General features: G+C 38.8%; 1 protein-coding gene across 3 annotated transcripts in view; it reads right to left on the bottom strand.

Annotated features, from left to right (window-relative positions):
• Positions 1-9,866: 9,866 nt before the first annotated feature.
• CHST11 (carbohydrate sulfotransferase 11) overlaps positions 9,867-17,272 on the bottom strand; it is a 253,960-nt gene continuing 246,554 nt past the window's right edge. For 2 of the 3 annotated variants that reach the window (XM_042470390.1, XM_042470391.1), the window contains exon 3: positions 9,867-15,318. In XM_042470390.1, the coding sequence (XP_042326324.1) occupies positions 14,464-15,318 (855 nt within the window). In that variant the 3' untranslated portion in view covers positions 9,867-14,463. Of the gene's footprint in view, positions 15,319-16,562; positions 16,678-17,272 lie in introns of those variants that run through there. The other variant, XM_042470392.1, reaches the window with a different exon arrangement.

The raw sequence follows: 17,272 nt of genomic DNA, 5'->3' as shown, positions 1-17,272 counted from the left end.
GAAAGACTATATGTACTGCATTGGAATCACTGCCCACCCATCTGACAATTAACACCATTCATAGGTGGAAATTTTTTAAAGATCATAGCAACACCAATAGCAATAGCAAGAACATTTCTATACCACTTATCAATGGACTAGCACTCCCTCAGTGATTTACAATCTGGGTATTCATTTTAGCGGAAGGATGCAAGGCTGAGTAGCCCATGGAGCCTGGGTTTAAACTCACAACCTTGTGGCTATGAGTGGCTGCAGTACTAGCATTTAAACACTGCACCACCAGGGCTCTCTATAAGGGCTCCCATAGGGGCTTGCCATCCATAAGGAGTAACAATGTGGTTGTCCCTTTGTCCCGCCTAACAAATGTAATGCCTAAATGCCTCTTCTCTGGCTTGCCTTGCTCTTTCACTGTGGCCACGGCCTTTGAAAGTGGAACATATGCTTGTCAAACCCAATAAAAACACAATTTTTAAAAAAATTATTTTCTTCAATTTAATTGAAGTAATTTAGAAAAATAATCAGGCTTGAATGGCTTTTTTTAAAAAAAAGAACAATTCATGAGCAGTTAACATTTGTGTTGGCAATGTTTAACTTAGTTTCTCTTTATTAACAGTATATTCAGATATGAAGAAATACTTTTCCTATAACAAGCCTTCTACTGCATACAAATAGGTTAAAAAAAATCAAGCCCACATAGATGTTAAATTATATATACACGTTTTGTATTGTTCATGCATGTAAGAAAATAACACTCTTTGTAACAAGAGTAATATTAAGGACATCCCCTTTTGTACCTGAAAACAGTGCAGCTTTTTTAAAGTTCACTGTGAAAGGCCAAGAGTCAATTGGATTTGCAGAAGCTGTCAGTCTACCTGTGCATTGCCTTACATGACTGTTGTGGTAGATAATATTTGGTAAAATACCTTGGAAAATGTTTTGGGGAAAATGTTGACTTCTGGGTCATTTATCAATGTGCTGAAACTCACAGCAATTTAAATGTAAGAATGTTTATTAAAGAAAATATTGTCCAGTCTAGTTTGTAGCAGAATTTAGTAATCCTATAAGTGCAGATAAGATCATAAAACTTCCCATCATGCAGAACTTCACAAGTTATGGCATCACTGCCAAACATTCTCCTAGTGCTCAAGTTTCCAATTCTTTTGGGGTTCATGAGAGGCACAGCTCAACCAGGTAAGAAAGATGGTAGTCACTCAGTGAGAATGCACATGCTGTATGTCTGTATAATGCTTCCAGGTGAAATGGGATCTGGGCACCATCGAAATGTCTGCTAATAGGAAGGAGCTCTATGTAGACATGTTGGTATAATCACATAACCCCTTCATGGGCCTACCAAAGCTATGCTCAGTGCGGCCATGATAGTAAGCTAGACTTTGAAACAACCCTCAATGTATGAGCAATGTTCAAATGGACACCTTGAAAGATTTTGCTCTACCATAATGCCAAGTAAGTTGTATCCCAAACAGTATGAAGGCCTCACCAGTTTCACCAGTTTCATCATCATGAAGTGTGGACTGCCTCTATTTTCACAGTGATACTACAGAAAACATAACTATTGCACCTCTTGAGATGTGAGATGCAATAAAAATGGTACCTTAAGATGCAGCCTTTTGATCTCCCTTGGGTCAATGTTATATCTATTTGATATTACAGTCAAGCAGACATCCAAACTCTTTCAGGGCTTGTGATACATATTGTTAAGGATGCAGAAGGTGGTATCAAATATCTGCTCATGACACTTGTATAAAGACATTAATTCATTATCCTCCAGCCAATGCTCTGGAGCAGAGAGGGGGATGATGTACAGTTTTCCAGATAAAAATATTGAACCACGCTGTTGAGAAACGTAATATTTCTATCCCCTATCACAAATGGGCAACTATAGCTTTATATTATACAGATGCCCATGAAAGCAGCCTGGGAACAACTGTGACTAATATAGACAGTGACTACCTGTGATTTTGTCCCTTCTTTGCACCTGGCTCTGAGTAGATAAGACGAAGAGCATCTAAACACATATCTCAGGTCTGCTGTAGAAAGTAGGGACTGCCTTTTGACATCTTAAGACGCTTTCACACTACATAATTACAGCACTATTAATTCACTTTAACTGCCATGCTTCCATCCTATGGTCTCCTGGGATTTCTGGTTTAGGTGTATTTAGACTACAAATACAAACAGCTGGTCCAAAGAGCTGCAGCCAGGTTGTTAACTAGAGCTTGTTACAGGGAGCACACAACTCTCTTCTTGCAACAGCTCTACTTCCAGCCACAATTCAAAGTGATGGTTTTGATATATAGCCTTATATGGTTTGGCTCCAGGTTATTTGAAGGACTATATCTTCCTTTATGAGCCAGAGCTCTAATCTTATTCAGAGAGGCCCTGCTCTCTGTCCTACCACCTTCTCAGGCTCATTTTATGGGAACAAAGGAGAAGGGCATCTTGGTGGGAACTTCCTCCCTAAAGAGGCTGCGATGGCCCCATCTCTGCTCCGGTTTCAGCAGCAAGTAAAAACATTTTTGTGCCATCAGGCTTTTTTCATACTGATGAGTTGGGCTTTTACATGCGGAGCAATTCAGATTTTAAGATTTCTATTTGCTGTGGGCCACCTTGAATTCCTATATTGGGAGAAAGGTGAGATGACGATGACGACGACAATGAGGAAGATGATGATGACAGGATTATATAGGAAGTTGCCACTGATTTCATAGAGTTATAATTCTGTAGCATGAAATAACCATAAGTATATAGTTTTTGGTAAACAGAAAAAAGACACACACATACACACAGAGGTATTACCAGTATATCCAGATATGTTTCGAGAAAGAAAGCAGTTATATTTTCTTGTGCAAGCATCTGTTCTGCAGACTTATTTGCAAGGCTGCCAATAACTAATTAGAGCAGGGTTGGGGAATGTTTGGTCCTCCAGATGTTTTGGATTTCAACTTGCAGAAGGACAAGCAAGCAGAGCCAATGGTCAAGGCTAGTGAGAGCTGGCACTGGGCTCAGAGCAAGAAGAATGATTGTGCTCTCGCTCCTAGATACAAAACTTACGGTAGGTTATAATTAGAATTTTCATGTAAAAAAGAGGATAGTCCTCTTGTACATTTAATGATTGTGTGGAAGGAGGACTTCTCAGTTGGTGAGGCTGGTGTGACAAGCAATCCCACTGAAATTCTACAGAATCCCTCTTCTACACAACTCTTAATGGCATAGCAGTCCTGCCCTGCTTTTCACCTGGAAACCCTGCTTGTAATGTTTTGGTTTTCCCCTACCACTCCAGCCCCTAGGGCCTTGGGGATTTTGTCCCCCTGTTACTCCCAGCCTAACAACACGTTTAAGGGAGGGCAATTTAAAACCCCAAGAGGATCAAACAATCCATCCTTCCTTTCTTTCTGGTTGTAAAATTATCTTCTCTGGAACCTTTTAATGGAAAGCTGTGATAACCTCAGCCAATTACAGCCAGATAAAATCTCCCAAATGCTGCAAAATAAGGGTATGTGCTCTCTCAAGATAGAGCATAATAAGTGAGTTGCCTTACAAATGACTCATAATTTCAAGTATTTATTTTGAAATATTGTATAAAACAGACTGTATATTTAAGTGTGTATTTCTTGTTTTCAGTAAAGTTCCGTTAACACTAAAAAATCTTGAATGACTTGCAATGATCTAAAAGGAAAATTTAATAAATGGGTATGGTGCAGTGAAAATCACTTTAGGCTGTTCACTGAATCATACTCATTCTTGTTTGCAGTAGCATTCCATCAGCACTAAGTCTTGAATCATTTGCAGCCATCATAAAGAAAAATAAAATTAATGGGTATGATGCAGTGAAAAACACTTTCGATGGCAATCCTGTTCATACTTACCTGAGAACTCATTAGGCCTTATTTGGGAGCAGACATGAAAAGGACTGTATTTCCTATCCATTTCATTAGCACTATAAGATGTGTTTTTCAGTCTCTCCCACTGAAATAAACAAGATTGCTTAACTTTGCCTGGGTCACACCTATGCTTTGCTTTTGAAACAGTGACCTAGGAGAGACTAAAAAAGACTACATTAATGAGAGCAATAGACACAAATATAACAGAAGTGAATAGGGAAAAAAACATATGTACTTGCTCTAACAATCCACTTTCATAAGTATTTCACTGCAGTTGTGTGCATGTTTACATGGGAACAGACCCTAGTGAATTCAAGACTAACTTGTCTCAGTAAATATGCTGCATTGTGCATTCATGTTTCTCCATCCTTCTGTAGTTGGGACTGCCTTTTTTAAATTTGTAGCTTCCAACTCTCCTTCCTTTAAGTCGGACCTTACCACTCTCCAGATGTTGATGGACTACATTTCCCATCTTCCATGGACACTGGTTAGAACTGATGGGGATTTCCATCTCCTTCTTCAATCTCACTCTTGCTTACAGCTCATACTTTGCTCATCCAACCATATTGATCATGCTGAGGGATTCTGGGAATTGTTGTCCAAATGTGTCCCAAACTTAATGCCTTTGTCTCTACAAATGGGTCATTCCCATCAAATGGAGGCCTGCCTATGCTCAGAATGCTCCCGATGTGAATCCAAACACTGGCTGGGAAGTGCTGGAGTGCAACAGGATTTCCCAATGTGTATCAGAAATGACCAAGGAACATTACAAGTGCCCAGTGGGAATAATGCTTAGTGAATATCTGGTGGCCAATGTGTATCACATTACACCTGGTGTACATCATAAGTACCCAATGAGTTCCCAAAGTGCCTGATGCTCATCAGTGCACATCGGAAGCACCTGATACACTCCTGCCAGTGTTCGAACACACATCTTCACAATTCACTAAAAGTCTTTCATTGCAGTTCTGCAATGTAGCTATGGATGTAAAGTTATAAAATGAAGACTGCAATGCAGAATCTTAGCCTCTTTTTCCTTTCATACAGTGGTAATGTTATCCTAAAATATGAAGTTCTCAGAACTAATTGGATGCCTGCAGATGCTGCTTATAAAATTTGATTGCTGTCAGTGGGTTTTCTTTGGACCTAAAAGGAATGTGGTAATCTACAAGCTTCCCCCAACCTGGTATCCTCCAGATGTGTTGCACTTCAACTCCCAAATGGTTATACTAGCTGATGAGAATTGCAGTCTAACAGATCTAGAGATAAGGGCTATTAGTGCAAATATTGTACGGTTTGCACTCCTACATTGGATACTTGGCCCCAGATGTTGTTGGACTGTTTAACTCCCACAGTCCTTCACTGCTGGCTAAGGCTGATATGAGTTGTCCCACAAGAAATCCTGAAGGGCCAAGGATTCCTCACTCTTCCTGTAGAGAAACAGAACACATAGGGACCATATTTGTCCACCTAAGAGTGATCTACCCAGGTTTATCATTGACCATCCCATTATAATTGTTAGGGAAAGACCACAACTCAACAAGAGAGTACATGCCTTGCATACAAGAGGCTAAGTCTCTCTCTGGCATCTTAATGTAAAAAGATCAGGCATCAGGTTACATGAAACACGACTACCTGAGATCTCAAAAAATTCTGCCATTCTAAAGAAACAGTACTAGGCTAGATGGACAAATAATCTGACGTGATTCAATGCAGCTTGCCATTCCTATCTAGTGAAAATTCAATCCAAGGTTCTAGATATTACATTTTAGTGTTGCTCTCCATTGATTCATTACATCTCTACACACAGAGAGCTTCTCTCCATAGTGTATAATTCAAATGTCTAGACTCAGCTACAGTAGACTCATTGAATGAATTGCTGAATGGTAAATCAACACTTTTGTAAATCTCATTGCTTCAGTGGGTCTACAGTACACAGGGCTAGAAACTGGATTCAGGCCAAGGTTGGGAATTGTGCAACCCTCTAGATGTTGTTGGGGTGGGACCTTCAGGCTGCGTGATTCCCATTCCTCTCTTGTGCAAAGCAGGGCCATTTAACAGTACTGTGAAAAAGGAACAGTGATTCAGTTAAAATGCATTAAAGTTTGAAATTCATGAAACGTGAACCGGTTCCTCTCATTTGTTTTTATTGTAATGCAGTTTTCTCCATTTCTTTCTGTTACACTTGCTCTTTTTTGTCTGCATACTTTCCTGATATTCATATTTCCCTAATATATGTATTTTTGCAGGTGTTTTTGGCCCATCAAACTACTTAAAAATCTGCAGAACTGTGAATACCAAAGAAAGGTGTGAATAGAAAAGGACAACTGAGTTTACATATTGATTTGGGTAGAGTGATATTAGTAAGTTTGAATCATTTTGAAAACTGAATGACATTCTTCGTCATTCCTTGCATTTGTGGAAGGACACACAAAGAGGGAGTTTCAGCAGGTTCAAAATATATTCTGATCCTTCTTTAGATTCTGAAAGATTTGATTCAGGCAGCATACAGTTATTAACAAGTCCCTCTGCTGAATCTAAGCATAACAGGGCATTGTTTAAAGAACTGAAGTCAACCTTTCAAATAAACCACCTCTTCCTTATTTTCCTTCCAGTGACAGTCTTGCACGATACTGACAAGTGAAAAGTGCTTGATCAACACCCTCTTGCACAGAAATGGAATTCTATTCCCCTTTCTAGTCACAGTAAATAAGACAGATGGGAACTATAAAGAAAAGAATTCAATTTATTCTTCCCATGGTATAGTCTCCTCCCCTCCATTGAAACAGCTTTATAGATAAAAATTGCTGTATTGCATCATAAATAGTCATCTGGTTTCCCACTCAGTTGTGCTTCCCATAAGTAAAAAATAAGCCACAGAATGACACACTACCATAATTCAGAAGCTTTGCAATGCTGTTCATGGAACTAGCTAAGACTGTGATGTCAGAATACATAGTTTCCCACTTATTTATAATGAATAAATTACTAATTTGCTTAAAACATTTATCCTTGTTGAAATTCATTTCTAGGTAAAAATCTATTAATTCTATTATCTCAGACAAAGTACACAAAACAGCTGCTATCAGAATATCACTTTACCTAAAGGAGCAATGTTCCTCTGTCAAACTTAATGCTTAAGTGGATTATTAATTTAAAACAACCCCAAACATTCACAAGCAAAAGTTGTAATGGGATGGGTAGAAACAAAGTGACACTTGAGAAACACAACACAATATTCTGATGTTAAAACAGATTGAAAGAAGAACTTTTTTTTTATAGCACATCGTGAACCTATGGAATTTGCTGCCACAAGACAGTTGCCTTGGAAGGCAGTTTGAATTACTACAAAGGGAGAGTAGGAAAAAAAGTCATCTAGGCTATTGCCACTTATGATTGTTAACCGTAATAGTGCTATATCATCCTTTAGTGCCAGTGATGGAGGAAGAATAGTGGGAAGGGATTCTTAGCTTCATTCTTCTTTTTGTGGGCCTCTCTTTGGTTGTTGTTGACCACCATGGAAAACAGAATGCTATTCTACTAGATCAACCTTTGGTCTAACTCAGTATCACTCTGTGTTGCCATTAATATTTTAAAATCAGCAAGTTACCAGTGATTTTAAACAACTACAGCAGAAACTCCTAAGAGATGTTGTTTCCAGAGAATGGCAAAATTTGCCACTAGAAGCAAAGTATAAGTGAAAGTATAAGGAGCCCTGGTGGCACAGTGGTTAAATGCCTGTACGGCAGCCACTCACTCAAAACCATACGGTTGCAAGTTCAATACCAGCAAAAGGGCTCAAGCTTGACTCAGGCTTGTATCCTTCTGAGGTCGCTAAAATGAGTACCCAGATTGTTGGGGGCAATTAGCTTACAGTTGTAAACCGCTTAGACACTGTATGTTCAGTATGGAGTGGTATCTAAATGAAGCTGTTTGTTTGTTTGTTTATATACTTTGCTTTGAGGATGCAATTGAAAGGAATGTTCAGCATACACTTATCTCTCTAGAACTGGGGCAGACAAGGATGGAGTGAGGGAAAGATCGCTCATGTAATACACAAACCACTACTTTTTAATGCATATTATTGTCTTTGGAAACATGGCTGTTTCATTAAATGGTTTGGTAGACTCAGAGCAAATAAAACAGATGGAACTAGAAACATTCAATGCATCTTATGTGAAAAGGATATGGAGTCTCAGGATATGTAAAAGAATATTTTATTTCTTAATAAAACAAAGCCCACTGCTTTGTAGCCAGGAGATACTGAATACAGCCTTATTCATGGGTTGTTAAAAATAGTGTGTGTGTGTGTGTGTGTATACATATAATACTTATAGACAAAGCACAGATGAAAGAATTACAAAAAGTGAAGCTTATGTACATATATGACATGAGGCTGTCATTTTGGTAATTCTTTACTTTATGCTTTGCCTATGATCATTTCTTTTAGGGATAACCATGGACTGAAATGTTCCTATCAGGATTTTAATGTTTATTTTCTGTGAATAGGAGAGGCAGGGCCAACATTTTCAAATATGCTACCTGACAACCCATGCCCTATGGTGTTACTGCTTCCTCACCAACCCTCCAAGAAAGTGAGCAGTGAGAGAAGGGAGGAGAGCACCTAGACACTGGCCAAGCACCTAGACATTATCTGGGATCAACAGAGGGATATCAGGGTTTTTAGTTTTAATTGCTGTTTTTATCCTTGATATTGTATTTTTAATATGTTATACTATTTAATACTGTCTTAAGGGGGAGAGGGATAAAGTGTTTTTAATTGTCATATTTTATATTTTACTGTTGTTAACTGCCCAGATTGGTTTGCCAGAGGGCGGTATACAAATAAATATTATTATTATTATTATTATTTTGGTTCACACTGGGCCCATCAACAGTGAGAGGAATGAGACCTTGCACTAAGAGAATATTGACCAGGAATCACCCAGAGCCTTTGACTGGCATCAAGGTAGCCAACAACCATTGAGATATCACAATTTGCCTTTTAAAATTTCCTCCGTTTCAAATGTGATTTGTTATATGGCAGAATATGGGGGCTACAATTTGGAAACAGAAAACCCCAAGTCTCCCTGGTTATGGGAATTCTGCAAGCTGCAATTTCCGTTGCAATTTACAAATGATCTGAAAAGTTCACCTGTTCCGAGAGGACTATTACAGCAAAAGGTGCATGTTTAGGGTTGCCAGAACGAATACTGGAAAGAGTTCCTGTACTCAATGGGTGAACAGAAGAGGGAATTATAGCAGGCATTGCTTGTCATGCAACCAGATAACCAGCAACACCTGCTCAGATTCCTTCTTATATATAAACATAAAAGGTAGTTTTCACTCTGTCAACCCCTATCCCAGGGTCCTCTGCCAACTGTGGGTGGTGGATACATTCAGGGTACATGTTTTGAATGGCCAAGTACAATTTCATTCTGTAACATGAACTGAACAATTCAGTCCATGATGGCCTGTCATTTGCAAGGTCTATCATGGAGTGACTCTCTCAGACTGCTATCCTTCTTGGCCATTTTACACAGAATGGGCGCACCAGGTGGGCTACAGCCCAGATGTAGTAGGCCTCTGATATTCCCCTTTTAAAACTCCTAAGAGTTGCCCTTAGGGGCTATCATACCACCTTTTAACCTTGGCTTCTCCAGGCTCCCTAAGCCTCTCTTCATAGGGCATGGTTTCTAGACCTTTCACCATTTTAGTCACCCTTTCAACACACTCCAGTTTGTCAACATGTTTCTTGAACTGTAGTGTCCAAAACTGGACATATTATTCCAGGTGAGGTCTAACCAAAGCTGTACTATTACTTTCCTAAATTTAGATCCTATACTTCTGTTGATGCAGCCTAGAATCACATTGGCTTTTTTAGCTTCACATTGTTGGCCCATGTTTAACTTGTGGTCTACTAGTACTCCTAGATCCCTTACACATGTAGTGTTTGTTAGCCAGGTATCCCCCATCCCATACCTATGCATTTCATTTTTTCTGCCTAAGTGTAGTACCTTACATTTATCCTTGTTGAAATTCATTTTGTTAGTTTTTGCCTAGCTTTCAAATCTGTTAAAGTTATTTTGGATTTTGATCCTGTTCTCTGGGGTATTAGCTACTCTTTGTAATTTGTTGTCATCTGCAAATTTGATAAGCATGACCTCTATTCCACCATTCAAGTCATTGATAAAGATGTTGAATAGCACTGAGCCCAGGGAAAAACCCTGCAGTACCCCACTGGTTACTTCTCTTCAGGATTAAGAGAAGCCATTGATGAGCACCTTTGGGTGCAGCTAGTTAACCAATTACAAATCCACTTCTCAGTAGCATTGTCTACTCCACATATTACTAGCTTGTTTGCAAAAATATCATGGGGCAAGATATGTTACATCCACAGCATTCCTTTCATCTACCAAGCTTGTGACTTTATCTAAAAGAGAGATCAGATTAGTTTGGCATGTGTTGTTTTTGAGAAACCCATGTTGACTTTTAGTGATTATGACATTCCTTTCTAAATGCTTACAGTCCATCTGTTTAATGATCAGCTTTACAATCTTCCCTGGTATTGATGTCAGACTGACTGAGTAGTAATTGTTTGGGTCCTGTTTTTTCCACTTTTTGAAAGTGGGGACAATATTTGTCCTCCTCCCATCTGCTGGGACTTCTCCAGTTCTCTAGGTATTCTCAAAGATTATTGAAAGTGGCTCTGAGATTACAGTTGCCAGTTCTTTTAACACCCTTGGATGTTGTTCATCTGGCCTGGAGACCTGAATTTATTTAGACTGACCAGGTTTTCCTGTACTACATCTTTACTTACTCTGTGCTCCATTTCCATTGCTGTGGCATCTTTTCCCCCTGGTTGAGTACTGTTTTCCTTTTGTGAGAAAATTGGGGCAAATAATGCGTTGAGTAGTTCTGACTTTTCTCTGTGCCATGTTAGTATTTTGCTATCTTCTCTATGCAATGGTCTTAATATTTCTATTTTTTTTCCTTTTGCTAAGTATATAACCAAAAAAGCCCTTTCTATTGTTTTTAACCTCTCTAGCAAGCCTGAACTCATTCTTTGCTTTACCTTTCTTAACTTTCCTCCTACATGTGCTAGCTATTTGTTTGAAATCCTCTTTGGTGATTTCTCCCCTTTTCCATTTCTTATACTTGTCCCTTTTAAAAACTTAACTCAGTTGAAATTTCTTTAGTCATTCATTCTGGTTTCTTGAGACACCTCTCATTTTTCCACTTCATTGGAAGTTGGACAAAGGCATTGTGCAATGAAGTGCTGGGTACCTCTTGCACAACACCGAACAAAGCATTTATACTGGGTTACCTGAGGTTTATGCTAACAAAAGTTAGAAACAAGATTACCATAATTGCCCCATGTGGTTGCTCAGAATGGCCTACTTCTTGTAAACTTACTGCGGTCATCACTGAGACAATGATGAGCCCTGACAAATTAAGAAACAACATCATTTCATAATTATATGTTTGGGTGAACCAGGACAGGTAGAGCCGTAGACATGGTCTAGTAGTTGGTCTGATTTCCCACAAAGACATGTTGTCCAGTTTGACCAGTTACACTCTCCCTCCACTTGGCCATGTTGTTACCAATGTAAGACCAATGTATTGGCCAAGCAATTTCCCTCACAGAAGTGCTGGGACACTCCACAGGAGGTCTCACTGACAGTGCAGAGGCTTCTGAGGCATTCTCTGCTTTTAGCATATAGGTCAAGCATCCACTGAAGGTTAGATTGGATAACTCTGCTCTTTCTACAAAGTCACTTGTGAAATCAGTGATGGTTTCAATCCTGGGCTGGTTTGATATATATTTGGGAGATAGTATTAGCACATCATTTGGACTTCACAAGGAAATCTGGATCTTTCACATTATACACAAAGCAAAATGCTTCCACTTTAACTGTCATGGCTGTATCCCATGGAATCCTGGGGGGTTACAGTTTTGTGAGGCACTACAGCTGTCTGGCTGAGAAGTCTAAATATTCCTTAAAATGCAAACTTCAATTCCATAGGATGGAGACATGGCAATGAAAGTGGAACCCTCACCATATATCTTTATAATGTGAAAGTGCCCCAGGGCCTGTATTCCTAGGGCAACTGATGTTCTATGTATATTTGCCACATATAAATCCACCACCAAATCATGACTGAATCAAGTGAGAATTGTTTGCTGTACACATTTCTGAAACCTGATCAGATGTGATTATAACTGTCTGAAAACATTCTCCTCCTGTTATCCTCAGCATGGCTCAATGAAATGCACTAACTCCTTTCATGTTTTGGATCAGGCTGCTCAGCTGGAAAATCAAAATCACTAATCATTTTGAGCATGCTGGGCTGCTTATAACGATTATAATAATAATGGGGATTGTCATCCAATTTAGAAAGTTAAGACTTGATATTATTTTAATTGATCAACTGATTAAGTCTGCAGGTACTGGCATATTAATAAAAGAACTGTTCTGAAGAAGAGCCACATTGTTCAAATGTTTCATAGCAATGGCAGCATCAAGAAGGTACTTTGCCCCACACAGCAGAATTAGGAGAATACAGCAGAATTAGGATTACCATGTTTTGAAGAAAGATAAGTAATATTCATTACCATCTAAAGAGGCCCTCTGTAACTCAGTAAAGCCCAGAATCTAAAATCTTTTTAGGGGATTCATCCACCTCATGTGCAGGCACTGCCATGGAGTCAAACTATATGCTGTGTTTCAAACATAGCATGAAATCAAAGATCCTTTATTTAAAAAGCTGCCTAAAGTTTGTAAGGATCAGGCCCAGTGTTCACAAGTGGAGTGTAAACTTCCCTAGAAGCTTGTTTTCATTAAATTGTTACTCCCTTCCCCCCACATGGGAGAAAGTAAATCATCAGCAACAAACCATTGGCACCAATGGAATTATTTTCATTTTTTAACTCTCCCACCATGTGCCCCCTCATTTTTAGCTAAACAAAGTGATGAGAGTTTAAACCTCCCATACCTATGCTGGCCTGAATCCACATCTGGGATGTGAATACTGTGAAATAGCTTACAATTGTAAACCGCGTAGACACTGTTAGTTCAATGTCAAGCGGTATATAAATGAAGCTGTTTGTTACAGATTCTGAAAAGACAAATCTTTAGTTCTGTTCTATGTAGCATATAGTTTGACTCTCTGTAGTCCTCTGTGTGAGAAGGAAGTGATGCTTCTTCCTAAAATGATGCTTGCTCTCTCCATCATTTAAGTACTTTAAAACTGTTTATTTTTTTTAAAAAAATTAAAAATATATATGTTTTAAAAGTCTGCTGCACAATTAACTGGGGTCTCCCTTTAAATTAATTTCTTCAGAATCCTTTGACCACTCTTACAAGTCAATAAATTTACACACTCAAGTTCTGAATAACATTACTACTGGCTGCTGCTATTTATAAGGGTAATGCATCCATTGTCACACATTCACCTTGATGTCAAAGAAGGAAATGTCAAGTGCAAAGATTTTTTTTTAAAAAAAATTATGAACAACATGTCCAGCAAAGTGAAGTTTTAAAGATGTTTCTCTCTGCAAGATACATTCACATTGGGAAGTGTGCATACTTTTGCTTTCCAAGGCTGGAAAGACAACAGTTTCATAATATCCTTCTCTTTCAAAGTAATTGATACCAGCATCGGCAACACAAATGCTTCACTGTAGGGTGTCTATTTGTACAGGTCTCCAAGAGCATGTGGTTATCAGCCTTTTTGGACTTTAGCTTCTTCAACCCGATGATTGGCCATGCTGGCTTGGACTTCTGGGAGCTGATGTTCAAAACAATCAAACATTAAGAACCTCTGTTCCAAGGACACAGGGAGCCACCTCCTGCTGCGCACTTACTATTAAACTCTTTGAAATTCAGCTCCTTTAAAAATGTGCTACAACTCATGATGCTTTGCTACCAATTACCTCACAGAAAAGCAATTCCCAACTCCAGATTGTTCTTTGTTATGGAGCAAATTTCAAGGTTGGCATTTAGAATTTAGGGATGGGTGTATTCACTGGGTAACTTTAATCCAGCCCTCTGTCAATTTTTTCTACTCTATCTGAATCATTTATCACTTGGGATAAATGTTAGTCATAAAGGAACATTAGGAAAAGAAGCAAATTCTAGCAAGGAGAGCACAGGAAACTTTGTCTTTGTCCACACAGTGTCATATTTCAGCTTCTAACAAGAAATCTACTATGTCCTTAAATAAGCATAAATAACATAAAGGCTAGGACTAGTGAAGAATGCAAAAGGAAAGAAATTCATCAGGACATTAAGAACATATCCCCCCCCCCCCCAAAAATAACAGTGTAGCACTTCTAGTCACTGCAGTTTTTCTTACTCTGCAAACAGAGTTGTCCTTTCTTATCAACAATTTAAATAATAAATTTCCAACTATGCTGCTCGCAGCATCATTCAAAAAGAAAATATTAACTTACAAAATAACCCATTCTTCATCAGTAAGTGTGACAAATAAAAATCTTAAATAAAACAGGTTTCATTCCCCACCCACCCTACCCACTTTCTCTCCGGCTCTCCACACCTCATTCCAATTTCACATAGCTTGGCATGGAATAATTGAACATTAAAAAATCAAGTTTGTAGACTTCGTACAGCTGTGTTTGGTGTTCTGAGCTGATGTTCTGGAAGAACTCTGTAGTCATTTCATCAGTAGTTCTTGTAGACTTTGCATAGGTGGGAAACTTGAGATAGTTTCCTACTCCCGCAAGTTGAAGGATATAGTTGGAATCCTCTTCGAGTGTCTCGTATTTCCCTATGAGGTCATAATGGATGTGGCAAGGATGACACAGAGAATAAACAGTTTGCCAGTGTTCATTGAATGGCTCTTCCCTTTGGGTGTGCGGGTCTATGAGATAAGCCACAAACTCCTCAAATTTCACATCATCACCTTTATGAAGAGCCTCCTGGGTTGCATTTTTCCTTTGGCGTTTGATTATTTTGGTACCATATCTCTTGTGAAAGGAAGTGTTGTATTTCTGGGTGAATTTGTTTCGATAGGCTGACACCAGTCTCTCAAAAGGCTCACGGACAAAGAGAAATTTCATGTAGTTTTTCAAGCGATGATTGATCTCTGGGATGCTGTACTGGTTGAGTGTCTTCAGGTTTGAAGAGACATGGGCTTCATTAGCTGGTATCTCCATTGGATCACTGTATTTTCCCCTCCCAGTCAAGACCATCATAACTCTCTTCCAATTTGTACAGGCCACTTTGGGTACATAGCAATATATCAATTCATGAGCCTCATCAACCACCAAATGTTTGAGGTCATTGGGTGTCAGCACACGACGCTTCCTGCTGGACATGCTATTGACTCGGCATGTGTCTGTGACTTGATCCCTCCGAATCTGGTGAAGGATTGCTGTGCTGGATAATTCCAACTGTATAAAGAAAACATACATGTGAATAATTCAAGACAGTTTGGAAACAGCTACACACATCTTAGTTAGAAATTCAGTACCTACTTCTAATTCTTCTCCATGTATATATTCCTCTTTTGTATTATAAACACATGTTCATTCAAAGTCTCTTCAAAATGCATACCATATTTTATTAGAGAACTAGCAAATTGCTCACAAGTAGGAATCTATACTTTTTTTAAAAAATCCAAAATGCTACATTAACATTGTAAGGTTCATGGTGATTTAAAGGATTTTAGCTCTTTTAGCTGTAGGCTGCAATTCCCAGGCAGAAACAGTTTTTGACATTCTACTTAGGTAACTTAAGGGGAAAAAATGAATGTAATGCCTTGATTTGTTAACAGATTCTGATTTCAAGAATGTTCTGTGTACTCATTAGATCACAACAGAACCCAGCTTTGAACACAGTAGCTTAGTTCTCTTCACTCCTTTTGCTCTTACTCTGAAATTAATTGCTTCTGGTGTTTATCAAACCACAGTTTCTTGTTACCTCTGAACTGGAAAACTGAGATTTAATTGTGGATTATAAACCAGGAAAAATAATAATCATAATTTCATTTCAGGTTTTAGTTGAAAATTAAACCAGCTTCCAAATACAGATGTAACTGGAAACCGGTTTGATAAAACTAAATGTTGTCAGTAACATGGACTACCAGGCGCTCAGTCAGTGTCAAAACATTCTCTGTGTTGTAACAGCTTTTTTTCTGTGAGTTCAATGGTCATTCCAGTCCAACATTCCTCAAATATGTCATCAGATTATTCTCACCAAGAGCTCCTGATGGAGCAAGGCAACCCCTGGTGCTTGCTCTAGGATTTCACCATGTTTGTAAGGCTGGAGGTTCTGTTTTTAGCTATCATGACCATGACTACTATCCATAGGTATTGAATTATCTGCAGAAACAGTTGTTATAATCTGTACAGTTGGAAGATTAAGATGCTTTGATTGAGATTTCCTGCATGGCAGGGGGTTGGACTGGATGGCCCTTGTGGTCTCTTCCAACTCTACGATTCTATGATTCGAAACATAAATATTCTACTCTTTTCCAATTCAACTAAAACATTTAAGGAACAAGCTGGAACAAAGCCTATTTTCATTCAACCTTGTTGAAACATTAAGTCTCATATATAGAGGGAGGGAGAGAGGGAACTTTTTGCTGCTCTTACTGTCAAGCTTATTTCCCAGGAAGCACCAAACTCACACTGACCTTTGCTGCTGAGACACAGCAGGAGGGCATAAGTTTCCAAAAGGCTTTGGAAATGAACACAGTATGTGCTCTTGCTGCTGATGTCTGTCTCACTCAAGGATGAATTGTCTTGTCATCCTCATTGGTTGTGACCTTGGCAAGAGAAATAAAATGTGTGGACATTCCAGCTATTCTCGAAGGAGGGTAGACACTCCAAAGTGCTCCCTTGAAGGGATTTTTAGCAACATATGCTGCCTTTTGATGCCATCCAAATCAATAAGAGGTCAAGAGTACACCACCTTTGGATAGGCTGTTTTTGTGGTACAACACACAACAAAATGCTCACTTGCACCATTACTATTTATTGTTAGAGGTATATGTTTATTGAGGATTTAGCAATGCAAATTGCATCGATACTACTTTTACAGAATTAACAGAATAACAGAATAGGAGAGATTAAGTTACAGGAGTCAAAACCTCAGAACTCAGGGACCAATGGGAATTTTCTTCTAATATTTCTAGCTAGCAAATTGAGGCAAGGGACAGTTAAGATGGCAAAGGGAAATTTAAACCTGGCCTCCATGTGCTGTGATGTGGATTTTCCCTCCTCATGATAACCTTTGAAGTGGTGGTGGTGGTGGGGAATCAATGGAGCATAAAATGGATTTTTCACAATATGTAAATTGACCCTTTACTGCACAGGGCTTCCTAAAGCATTTCAATGTGGCTGT

Source organism: Sceloporus undulatus, chromosome 5 (genome assembly GCF_019175285.1).
Source record: "Sceloporus undulatus isolate JIND9_A2432 ecotype Alabama chromosome 5, SceUnd_v1.1, whole genome shotgun sequence".
Taxonomy (NCBI): Eukaryota; Metazoa; Chordata; class Lepidosauria; order Squamata; family Phrynosomatidae; genus Sceloporus; species Sceloporus undulatus.
Note: the sequence above shows the minus strand (reverse complement) of the source record. Positions and strands in the feature narration are given on the sequence as shown.